This window comes from Myxocyprinus asiaticus, chromosome 15 (assembly GCF_019703515.2).
Source record: "Myxocyprinus asiaticus isolate MX2 ecotype Aquarium Trade chromosome 15, UBuf_Myxa_2, whole genome shotgun sequence".
In the NCBI taxonomy this organism is placed as follows: domain Eukaryota; kingdom Metazoa; phylum Chordata; class Actinopteri; order Cypriniformes; family Catostomidae; genus Myxocyprinus; species Myxocyprinus asiaticus.
The window spans coordinates 37,340,061-37,353,047 of NC_059358.1; the positions used below are offsets into that span (position 1 = coordinate 37,340,061).

The 12,987-nt window shown below is 44.6% G+C and overlaps 1 protein-coding gene across 2 annotated transcripts in view; it reads right to left on the reverse strand.

The window, feature by feature from the left end:
* The window catches only part of LOC127452501 (lysophospholipid acyltransferase 1-like), a 38,089-nt gene extending 25,226 nt beyond the window's left edge, over positions 1–12,863 (reverse strand). For both annotated transcript variants that reach the window (XM_051717982.1, XM_051717981.1), the window contains exons 1-3: positions 12,610–12,863; positions 10,566–10,711; positions 4,921–4,998 (exon numbers count right to left, since the gene is read on the reverse strand). In XM_051717982.1, coding sequence (XP_051573942.1) covers positions 4,921–4,998; positions 10,566–10,711; positions 12,610–12,699 — 314 coding nt within the window. In that variant the 5' untranslated portion in view covers positions 12,700–12,863. The remainder of the gene's footprint in view (positions 1–4,920; positions 4,999–10,565; positions 10,712–12,609) is intronic.
* Positions 12,864–12,987: the final 124 nt, after the last annotated feature.

A 12,987-nucleotide genomic window follows, 5' to 3' on the forward strand; every position in this document is an offset into this window, starting at 1 on the left:
GGACGACCTGCTCCTCATCCTCCCTGACCTTGCACAGGGTCTGTGCAAGCAGGCTCACTGGGAGAAGACGCATATTTACGCATGCCAGGGGGCCAGCTGTGTGCCAGCGCATCTATGCCGTGGGGCGGGCAGTGGGGAGGATTCTTGGGAGGCGAACAGGTGCACCTGTGCCTGTCGAATCGACTGCAAATCAGCTGGACCACCTGAGGGTGGAGTCTCCACTCTCTCCTGAGGGTAACCTGTCATGACAGCACGTCCGCTGTAGTGTTGAGGTTGCCCGTGAGTGGCTTGCAGCGACTTGAGGTGCTGCTGACTCCAGAGGAGGAGACGGCGGGCGAGTTGTGACATACAACGAGAGCGCAGACCGCCTTGGTGGTTGACATATGCTATCACTGTCGTGTTGTCTGTCTGAACTAACACATGCTTGCCCTGGATCAACGGCCGAAACCTCCGCAGGGCGAGCAGAATTGCCAACAACTAGAGGCAGTTGATGTGCCAATGCAGTCGCAGACCCGTCCAGAGGCCGGCGGCTGCGTGCCCATTGCAAACAGCGCCCCAGCCCATTTTGGAGGCGTCTGTCGTGACCACGACGCGCCTGTAGACCAGTTCTAGAGGAACACCTGCCTGTAGAAACGAGAGGTCGGTCTAAGGGTTGAAAAGACGGTGATAGACTGGTGTGATGACCACGCAACGTGTCCCGTGGTGCCATGCCCATCTCGGGACTCGAGTCTGAAGCCAGTGCTGAAGCGGTCTCATATGCATCAACCCGAGCGGGGTGGCCACCGCCGAGGATCCCATATGCCCCAGGAGCCTCTGAAAAAGTTTCAGTGGAACCGCTGTTTTCTGTTTGAACGCCTTCAAACAGGCCAGCACCAACTGGGCACGCTCGTTCGTAAGGCACGCCATCAAGGAGACTGAGTCCAACTCCAAACTGAGAAAAGAGATGCTCTGAACCGGGAGGAGCTTGCGCTTTTCCCAGTTGAACCGAAGCCCTAGTTGGCTGAGGTGTGAGAGCACCAGGTCCCTGTGTGTGCACAACATGTCTCGAGAATGAGCTAGGATTAGCCAGTCGTCAAGATAGTTGAGAATGCAAATGCCCACCTCCCTTAACGGGGCAAGGGCAGCCTCTGCGACCTTCGTGAAGATGCGAGGAGACAGGGACAGGCCGAAAGGGAGGACTTTGTACTGATACGCCTGACTCTCGGACGCAAACCGCAGGACGGGTCTGTGTCGAGGAAGGATCGAGACGTGGAAGTACGCATCCTTCAGGTCTACCGCCGCGAACTAATCTTGATGCCGGACGCTCGCCAGAATGTGTTTTTGCGTCAGCATGTTGAATGGGAGTCTGTGTAAAGCATTGTTCAGAAAAACCCCTTCTTCATCTCGGCTGGAGGGACAGGTTCTATCGCGCCCTTCCGTAGGAGGGTAGCGATCTCCGCACAAGGTAGCAGCATTTTCGTCCTCCACCAAGGTGAAGTGGACACCGCTGAACCTGGGCGGACGCCCGGCAAAGTGAACCGCGCAGCCGAGTCGGAAAGTCCGGACCAGCCCTCGCGACGGATTGGCAAGCGCAAGCCATGCATCCAAGTTCCGTGCAAGGGGGACCAAAGGGACAACGTCATCGGACGTACCGGCAGGTGGGGCCTCGTGGTGGGGCGGAGCTCGAGGAACCACATCACGTCGTGGCCGTGCTGAGTCTAAGGACATCGAAGCACTTACCTGGCTCCTTGTGACCACCCCCGGAACAGCCTGGGACGGGGGAGGAAGAGGCCTGTCCTCATGACCTGTGGAGACTGTCGCATCGGGGGCGGATTTGTGCAACAGCTGGGCGCTCAGGGGCAGGAGACCGCCGCTGGAGCGCCAAACCTGCCAAACAGAGTGGTGGACGGTGGTCGTGATGATGGCCGTGCACACCGGATATGTGACCCAGGGAAAAAGGAAACCGCACTTGCTAAGCCCTTGAGTACTGCAGCCACCTGGGCATGCAGCACAATTAAATGCAAAAGGTAACAAAAAGATGGAGAGATCTGCTTACCAGCTCCAGAGCAGCGGGTTTCGTTGTCCCTGGGTCGCCCGTCACAAGGGCATTTTGAAGCCTTTCACAGGTTCTGGGCGGCCACGAGACGGGTGGCGTCTGCTTCCTGCGGTGGGCTCCACGCCGGGGCCGGGCCGAAGGGGCGGGCTGCGGCGGAGCCGGTGCAGTCAACGCAGGGGGATGCCCTTGGTGATGAATAGACGGGGTGCGGGATCTTGAGCCGTGTCGGGGCAGGATATGCCAGCTAGCATCCGTCTACTGCTCCACCATCAAAAACTGCTGGGCAAAGTCCTCGATAGGCCCGCCTGGTAAATGGGGGCAGCAAGGAATCGTGTCTTGTCGGCCTCGCCCATCTCGACCAGGTTGAGCCAAAGGTGGTGCTCCTGGACCACTAGTGTTGCCATTGTCTGCCCGAGAGACCGCGCCGTGACCTCCGTCGCTTGGAGAGTGAGGTCGGTCGCCGAGCGCAGTTCCTGCATCAATCCCGGGGCGGAACTACCCTCGTGCAGTTCCTTTAGCGCCTTGGTGGACTTGCAGGAGAGCCAAGGCGTGCAGGGCGGAGGTGGCTTGTCCAGCGGCACCGTAGGCCTTGGCCGTCAGAGACGACGTAAACCTACAGGTGCACAGGTGCACCGCGAGCGCCTTTATCCACCGGGGGATTGCCGAATAGCCCTTGGCCGCCCCACCATCGAGGGTAGTGAGGGCGGGGAAGCTGAAAAGATCGAGAACGGGCAGTAAAAAGTGCCTCACGTGACCTTGTCAGCTCTTCATGCACTTCCGGGAAGAAAGAAATGGGGGTGGGGCGGGGCGTGGCTTTGAGCGGCGCCGCGAGCCCAGGAACCAATCACCGAGCCGCGAGGGTTCAGGGAAGAGCGATTGCCCAGCCTGTGACTATCGTCCCCAAAGGGAGGAGCCCAGCTGAGGCTTCCGACTGGACGAGCCCGCTCTCCGATGTTGCGCTTGAGAGCTCATCACTTTCGCGGGCTCCGAATAAGAGGTCGAACTCGCCGTGAGACGAGCCAGCAGACTCATCCGGAAGCCCGATCGGGGCAGACGAGCGTGCTGGGGAATGGGAGGTCCCATTGGGGTCCCCAAATTGCCCCCAGTGCTAGCCAAGCTGGCCTCATACCCGTGGATAAAAGGACCGAGGTGGGGAGCCTCTGGGGTGGCTTGCTTTCTTACGAAGGCGAGCCGCAACCGCAACGTTGCCATGGACATATTCTCGCAATGAGAACATGACCATCCACGAACGCTGTCTCCGCGTGAGCAGTGCCCAGACACGAAAGACAGTGATCGTGACCGTCAGAAGGTGAGAGATAACGAGCGCAACCAGGAATAACACACAATCGGAAAAGCATCTTTAGAAAGACGCTTCTTTAAAAAGACGTTCCGTGTGTGCCGCTCTTTTAGAGAAATATACTCTTTTATTTCTGCCAAAGCGCCCAGGGGCATTCTCTGCAGTGCACCAGTGCAGAGGGGGGAGAAGCCGCTGAAATGCGCCGTCAGATCCAGCAGAGGTGAATGAACAGTAGTATTCAGCTCAATGAGCATGACTGTTCGGCTCCGAAGAGAAAATCTGAATGAGTGGTTGCATACCAGCTCCTTTTATACCCGTATGTCCAGGGGAGTGGCATGCAAATACCACTCGCCAATTTTCATTGGCCTTTTATCAAACACCAGAGGTGTCTCGGGCTCCCAAGAGTGATCCCTAGTGTCACTACATCGACACAACGTCGAGTGAGTGACAGATAGGGAACTCATTGCTCACCTGTGAACATTATGGAAGCTGGCTTTGAGCATAATTCCATAGCAAGCCAACACAAGAATGATACAATCCCAATACAGTGATACCGTGTTCTTTCTTTGATTTGGGCTAACATGAAAGTGTAATAAATCTTTTGAACGTGTGTTAAAAAAAAATCTCAAATGACAGAATAATCATGATTAATAATCGTGATGATAATTTTGAGCAAAATAATAATCATAGTGATTATTTTATCCATTATCGCGCAGCCCTAGATTGCACTGACAAAGAGCAATTTCAAGACAATTAAACATTTTAGAGGGAATCATATAAATATATTTTTTCTATATTATAATTTTAGAAGCCTTTATACTTTTTATATACTATAGAAATTTCTGTGACTTTTCTGATTTAATGAGATTTAACTCGTTTCCATTATTTTTCCAGGCCTGGAAATCCATATTTTAAAATATTTCCATGACCAAGGGAATCCTGTATCTATCTGGCTAACATAGATAATGTTTTGTTAAATTTACAAGAATGACTTGTGATCATCATGGAAGCATCAGATAGAATGAGTTGAAAAATATCAACAATATCAATATTATCAGATCAGTAATGTTTTGTACCATTTACCATTTGTGTTTTAATGAATTTCTAGCTGTATCATTTTAAACCAATCAATTCCAAATACCAATTATCTGTTATACTTTTTGTTTTATGAAAAAAAGAAATGGAAATTATGACTATACTTATTATAAATTATAAATAAATTGACTTTTTTGTGTGTGATAGGGCCATTGAAAATATTGCCAGATTAAATAGTAATCTAAGTTTGTAGCAAAACAGTGCCAGCAGAAACAATCCTTACTGTTTTTCCTTGAGGGAAACAAGTAAAAAACAAAAAGCTCCCACCAGTTCTATTTGCTCTATTCACCAAATTCCACGAAAGTAGAAAAAGTGGTAAAACAGCACGAGACAGGTATTACAAGAACTCTTTCCTGCGTGATCACTAGCCACTAGATCAAACTAAACCCACCATATCCTGTAACACTACTTTGAACAACCTGCTGAACCAAAAAAGTTTCAGATGCTTTGGGTGATGAGTAGACAATGTTGCACAAGAAAACTCATTGCTCACCTGTGAACATTATGGAGGCTGGCTTTGAGCATAATTCCATAGCAAGCCAACACAAGGATGAAGATGTGTACCGCATACCTGTGAAGACAAGGACATACGGTGCAATCAGAAGAAAAATTATTTTAGATTTCAACATAATTAACATCTCTGTTCTTTAGCCAATGTGTGGTTTCATTATGAGTCAGCAGTCGGCAGACCCTGACAGACCGAGTTTACATCAACAGATAGAGGGGAGTAGAACAGGATTACACCTCATTCATCAATTTATAAACCCATTAGCGGCTGCCAAGAATCTCACCAACACAATGACTTTCAAATGTTTCACACTGCTGCAATTCCAATGCAAAAAACATAAGTAATGTTGGGCCTCATGTTTTCAGATAGAAGACAAAGGCAGGCCTAACACAGTCGTAAAACCTGACTGAGGCCCACACACAAAGTCATAAATCTTACTGATAAAAACCATGCCAAAATCAAATAAAGGGAGTCCAAAACAGACTACAAATCCCATGAAGCCTTGCTCACTAAAGGATCGAACTCTCAACTCCTATTGGATGAGGCACACGACAGAATGCCCCTCAACCATGACATCATCGGGAGTGGAAATAATTCTGAGATCCTTCCGGGAATTGCTTCCAGCAACTTTGCTTGCCGTGTGTAGACGCAGCTCATCGCTGCTCTCAAGTGTAGCCTCGTGGCACAAGGAAGTAACATCCAACTTGAAACTGTGGCCATACAATCTCCATCTTGCTGGACGAGTTGAGATTACTCTGTGTTCCACCGAACACTCTAATGGATCCGAAGGAGATTGCCGAACAATCCGCATCTTCATCCGTTTGCCTGCAGAAGTGAAGAGAAAAAGATTTCTCTTCCCCTTCAATCAAGTCGACGTTGCTGATTTCTCCGCCAGCCCGCCGAGAATCAGCAGCCGTACCGCCCTCCGACAGAGCGAGGAAACGGCCTCCCGTCATCACCCAAGCCTCGAGGAACCGAGTCGGAGTTAAAGAATGGATGAACACACATTTTACCTGCATCCTCATGTGATTCAAGTAAGAGGTTTACGTCTGGGCAGAGATAGAATATTACAGTGTGTTATTCTTGTGTATCAAGGTTATTGCTTGTACAGTTACAGACCACCGAGTCCACTCATTGCTGCTAATAATACTCAAGGTATTACTGTAATGTACTGTTATCATGAATGAGATCTGCTGTGTTGTAGTCCAACCACATTGGACTGTTGTGTATTTCTGCCATCGCGGGTGAGACCGGCACACTGAGTTTATCCATTAAAGAACCAAAGACTGCGGGACGGTTTGTGAGCCGTCCACCGTGTCTCTGAGTGATAAACTAACAGATGCTTTCTCTCCCACAATCGCGAAACCGGCTTTGGTGCCGCCACTTTATTCTCTCTCCCTCGTACTAACCACACACACACACGCGACCCCTCACAAACATTCTCGCGCACACTTTTGGCTAGTAGATAACTTCGTGATAAAGCTCAGCTGAACCTAAGTTATCGTACAAGCGGAGACATGTGGTAAACACACAGACGCCATTAACCGGCTTCTCTCCGCCCACATTCGCGGCCATATTCTCTGGCCGGAAATCTCGAGTGATGTACTCTCCACGAGAGTCACGTCCGCCATTTTGTGTGCGTCACTCCTTACACACACACCCATTCACTCACACACACACACACACACACATACACACACACACACACACCTTCCTCTGTGTGTTATAGGATTATTTTGGTTACCATATCTAATCATATCACTGTTTAGTTTGTAGTTGTAAGTCGGAAGTTTATTGACTGCATTATATTGATTATTAATTGATATTACTGCATAAATAAACTTTGTTATATTTCAAAGAGAAGTGTTTTGGTTTGTTTGCATACACCTGTGTTAAATGCTGGCAGGGGATGTCAGTGCTCGGATTCAAGCCTTCATTGTTTCCTTTTGAATGTCGATTTTCTTAAGAGAACAATCTAATATTGAGACTGTTATACTGTCTGGTTATTAGTCCCTGATTCCAGGGTAGTGCCCCAGCAATATTAATCCTTATTAATATTCTATTGATTTTGATAATTGATGATTATCTTTGATGATTGTTGAATCTGAAGGATCAATAAGCTAGTGTTAATTTTAATCAATGTTCCATTGATTTTAATAATTAATGATTATCTTTGATAATAATCAATATTCTATTGAATTTGATGGTTATCTTTGATTGTTAATGTGAAGGATTAAAAGAGCTAACATTGATTCAAAATAAAGTTCTATTGATTTTAATAATTGATAATTATCTTTGATAATTATTAATTATTGCTAATAACCAAACCCGCTCCTGAATGTAGCGCACTACATTTACTGGTGCCACGTATGAGGCTTTAATGAGTTAGATTCTATTATTTAATTTAAATATTAATTAATAACTAAAGAAATAATTATTAATTATTTCTGATAGTAACACTGATCTAAACAACCAGTAGAACCTACAGTAATAATAAACATACTGTGATATTACCATGCTTTTTTTTTTTACTTAGTAATTCCACAGTCTTTAAAGAAAATGGTATTCGAATATTGTAATCATTCAGTACCTTAGTAAACTGTATATCAAATAAATACACTATACCAGTCAAAAGTTAGGACACACCTGACTGAATTTATGTTTCTCATGACCCTAAAGGGATAGTGTGACGAGGAGGAGGGCGTGGCTGGGCCGTGAGGATGTACGGCCGGCGCTGAATCAGATCAGCGGGAGAGTGAGATAAAGGGGAGCCAGAGATGACAGTTCGAGAGAGAGAGAGACGCAAGTGGCCACGCTCCATGTGTGTGTGCCCATGTTTGTTTTATGTTGTTTTAAGTTCAGTTTTACATTAAACCTTTATGGTGACTGTTCAGCAGGTTTCCGCCTCCTCCTTGCCCATCCTTTAACTGTTACAGTGGTGCCGAAACCCGTGAGGGAGGACGGATGAGCTGTCGTGGATTCCTCGCCGCTGCCATCCGCCAGAGAAGAAGCCGCAGCCATCTGCCTGGTTCCCGCCTCCTCCTTGTCCATCCTTTAACTGTGCCGAACATTTAACCCACACATAGCTTTGTGCTTCTCTCTCGAACTGGCGTCTCCGGCTCCCCTCACGGCCCGGCCACGCCCTCCTCCTTGTTACAGATAGTTCACCCAAAAATGAAAATTCTCTCATCATTTACTCACTCTCATGCCATCCCAGATGTGTATGACATTCTTTCTTCTGCAGAACACAAATGAAGATTGTTAGAAGAATATCTCAGCTCTGTAGGTCCACACAATGCAAGTGAATGGTGATCAGACCTTTGTAGCTCCAAAAATTACATAAAGGAAATAATCCATATGACTCCAGTGTTTAAATCCATTTCTTCAGAAGAAATATAATAGGTATGGGTAAGAAACAGATCAATATTTAAGTTTTACTCTAAATTTCCACTTTCACTTGGACATTTGTGGACATTTAGTGTACAAAAAAGACTTATATTATATACTTATATTTTTCCTCACCAACACATTATATTGCTTCTGAAAATATGGATTTAACCACTGGAGTGTTATGGATTACTTTTATGTTTCCTTTATATGATTTGTGGAGCTACAAAGGTCTGATCACCATTCACTTGCATTATATGGACCCACAGAGCTGAGATATTCTTCTAAAAATCTTTGTTTGTGTTCAGCAGAAGAGAGAAAGTCATACACGTCTGGGATGTCATGAGGGTGAGCAAATATAAAATCATGAGAGAATTTTAATTTTTGGTTGAACTATCCCTTTAAAACCTTAATGTTTACGTAAATTTTTTGATGCTTGAAATTAGTTTTATAGACTACATGAGAATCCCTTCAACACTTTTTAAAAACCTCATGAAGTTGTTTGAGAGAATGCCCAGAGTGAGCAGAGCTGTAATCTAGACCAGGGGTTTTCAAACTTTTTGATGCCAAGGAGGACCCCCCAAATATGATGATCGCCTTTCGAGGGACTCCCTTCGTAAAATATAAAGGCCTCTGTATATTTTCAGGCACTGTATGAAGACTTGTTCATACTATGTAAGAGAAATAGAAAGTGTGATACTATAAAGACATGTTGTTTATATTGTCAGTATACTAACTAAGGATAAAATAAATGTTAAAAGATATTATCTGGAAAAAATTATAATTTGTATTACCATATAATACAAATTAATTATTGTTATCTGGCCATAGGATGTATATAGCCTGTATATACTGTTTATACACTGTTGACAGAGTATCTTTTTCCTACTCACTTTTAGAAATGTTAGATGTATAAACTTTTGGAAAAAGTAGAATCATTTTCAACTCAATTCAAATCTATTTTTATATCGCTTTTCACAATAAATAATTCCAAAGCAGTTTTATGTAGAATATTGCCTAATGAAGCCTAACCAGTCTTTAGAAAGGTAAAGAAGAACTGGTAATATCACATTTGCATAAATATTACGCTTTTTACCTTTTATTTTAAGCACATTTCTTTTCTCTAAGGGCCTATTTACACTTGTTCACTTCATGCATTTTTACTGATCTGATAGCTATCCGACTGAATTAGCACATTCCATTGACAACTGACCACATCAGAATGAGTTAATTTCCATGATTATGCTAATTCCGGGCAGCGATTTTGAAAGATGTGATATATTATTTGATTTCAAGTGTCTTTGCCCAGCGCGCGTGTGTCTGTGTATGGGCACACTGTGTGTGTTTTTCCCCTCTGGGAAAAGTCAATGTTTAGTTTCAGATTCTTCAGCAATCTGCATCAAATAAATGAAGAAAAAAGTTCTGTCTCTCCTACAACATGCATCCTTGTCTTAATTTGTAATTATTTATTGCGTGACACGAGCCCTATGCAAATATTCGGTAACAGCTGTTATGTTTCACATTTTCCCTATGCTGACGCAGTGCTGTTTGACTGGAGTAAAGTTTACATATGTGTCTTGAACAGCCAGATGCATTTACACTTTCCAGTTTCGACTAGAATGCGTCTCAAACCACCTTCTGAAGTGGTTTGAGTGACTGGATTGCAATCCGTCTCAAATGCGTTTCAGAGGGCATTTACACCTGGTCTTTTCATGATCGGATAAGCTATCCGATCACTGAAAACGCATTAAGTGGCCAAGTGTAAACAGGCCTTAAACATTCTGTGGATCCCCTAGCACCCTCTCTTGTGGCCCCCAGGGGGTTCCCAGAGCCCAGTTTGGAAATCCCTGATCTAGACAGAATGGCAACTTTAAAGAAGCTAAATTATGAGATAGATTTGATTTAACATTTGTTACATTCTATAACATAATTTGCATACTTCCATTTGTTATTTCATAGTTTTGATGTCTTCGCTATTATTCAAAATTGGGGAAAGTAGTAAAAAGAAAACGTTGTTGTATCCAATCTTTTGATTGGTACTGTATACCATTGCAACATGACAGCACCACAGAACTTTTTGAAAGGGATTAACACTTAGCAAAACACATAAATTCATGAACAAGGGCCATAACCATTATAGACACTGAGGGGGACACGTTTTTCCCCAGATTTTCAAATTAGTGGCCGATCAATGGTGTATGTGTTTTTCAATGGTTTCCCATTATAAATTGTGTCTCTCTTACCAGCCAAAGCAAAACATGATGATTGAAGCTCCAAAGAGGGCAGCGACAGCATGTCGAATCTCAATGCTGGCATGCTGAGGATTGAGATAGAGACGAAACCAGAATGCAGCTGCAAGTCCAAACACCTGACATGCAATAAAATTCACCTGAAAAGGAGGCAAACATTGTACATATGAAATAAAATACAGGATAATCATAATTATCTGATAGAAAGAATGTCATATGAGCTGTGCCAATAAGAAAGCACTATTGAGTTAAAATGACACCATGATGCAGTTTAAATGTCACCAACGATTGGTGCTCATGTTCTGTTTCTTTCGAACATATCAAATAATATAACTAACATTGAAGTGTCATGCTGATACCTAATAGCTTTTCCTAACAAAATGTAAACTTAATAACTTTGATCACAAATCCTCCTTGAAAAATGTTGGGTTACTTCTGTTTGCGGTCTCAAAGACCCAAGATATAAAACATCACTAGATGATTATCAGATTGGTGTACACACTGTAGCAGTTCACTCATGCCGATTTGGTTTTGTTTTATTTGGGGGGGGGGGCAATGTTGATCACTTCACTGTCAGCACGGCAGGGGCATCAGAAGTTTCTGGGGGACTCGAGGCAAATCTAGAGGGGCAATACCCTCTAGCACCCTCGATTTTTAGAAGAATATTTCAGCTCTGTAGGTCCATACAATGCAAGTGAATGATGACTAAAACTTTGAAGCTCCAAAAAGCATATAAATGCAGCACAAAAGTAATCCATACGACTCCAGTGGTTTAATCCATGTCTTTAGAAGCGATCTAATCAATTTTGGATAAGAACAGACAAAAATATAACTCCTTTTTCACTATAAATCTTGGCATCTGCAGTCTCTTTGGCAATCATGATTTTAAGCTCGATTACATTCCTAGCACCATGTAGCGCTTTGCGCATGTGTCAACCACTAGGAAACATAAGCATACATACCCAAAGGCTGCAATGGCCAAATGTACAGTTACATTTTGGTCTGTTCTCACGCAAAACTGATTGGATCATTCCAGAAGACATGGACTAAACCACTGGAGTTGGCCATGGGTAGCTCAGTGAGTATTGACACTGACTACCACCCATGGAGTCACGATTTTGAATCCAGGGTGTGCTGAGTGACTCCAGCCAGGACTCCTAAGCAACCAAATTGGCCCGGTTGCTAGGGAGGGTAGAGTCACATGGGTTAACCTCCTCGTGGCCGCTATAATATGGTTCTTGCTCTCGGTGGGGCACGTGGTGAGTTGTGTGTGGAGAATAGCGTGAAGCCCCCACACGTGCTACATCTCCACGGTAACGCGCTCAACAAGCCACGTGATAAGATGCGTGGATTGATGGTCTCAGTCTTCCGCCACACGGATTGAGGCGAGTCACTAAGCCACCACGAGGACTTGGAGCGCATTGGGAATTGGGCATTCCAAACTGTGGAGAAAAGAGGAGAGAACAACAACAACAACAACAACAACAACAACAAAAACACTGGAGTCGCATAGATTACTTTTACGCTGCCTTTGTGTGCTTTTTTTAGCTTCAAAGTTTTAGTCACCATTTACTTGCATTGTGAGGACCTACAGAGCTGAGATATTCTTCAAAAAATCTTAATTTGTGCTCTGCAGAAGAAAGAAAGTCATACACATCTGGATGGCATGAGGGTGAGTTAATGATGAGAGAATTTTCATTTATGAGTGAACTATCCCTTTAAGGCTGCAATAACTGTCAAATGGGCTTTCATTAGGTGAGGGGAACATATGAAACGAATTTGAAAAGAAAACTGCTTTATAGCCTAATCATATTTCTTCCAGATATTGGGGGTACTGGGACCCCAAATATCAAATCAACACTTATCTCAACACAAAATGATGGTTAAAAGTCCTACCAACTATCTAAAACATCAAGCAGTTGATTTATTTGTTTCTGGTCCTGTAATGACTTTAAATGATAACCCAAAGGAAACTCGTATAGCGAAAGCTGGAACCCTGAAGTTTTCAAAGATACAGTCGTCTTCATTTCAGACTTACCTGATCCAGAGGGACTCCAACCAGATCACTGACTGGACTTAACCAAGAGCATCCAGTGGTTTTAAACGCGATGTTTGTATTGTCGTCCATTCTACATGCTGAAGATCCCTGTTTCGAGAACTACTCGTTCCTCTGCGCGCTTTAATCGCTAGACATTACAGGTGAAAGTGTCGCGTCGCGTCCAGAGCGTTCATATTATATGAGGAGTGCAGCATCTTGACAGGCTTTCGCGTCGAGCCGAGGACAGAAACTAAAGTCAGATGGGTTAAAGCAGACTGTCAAGGCGGGGTTGATGGAGCTGTCAGATGGGCGTGAGTATCGTGCTGAAATCTCACCCTCCCACAACTCACTGAGCTCATGCACAAGTTGTCATCTTCA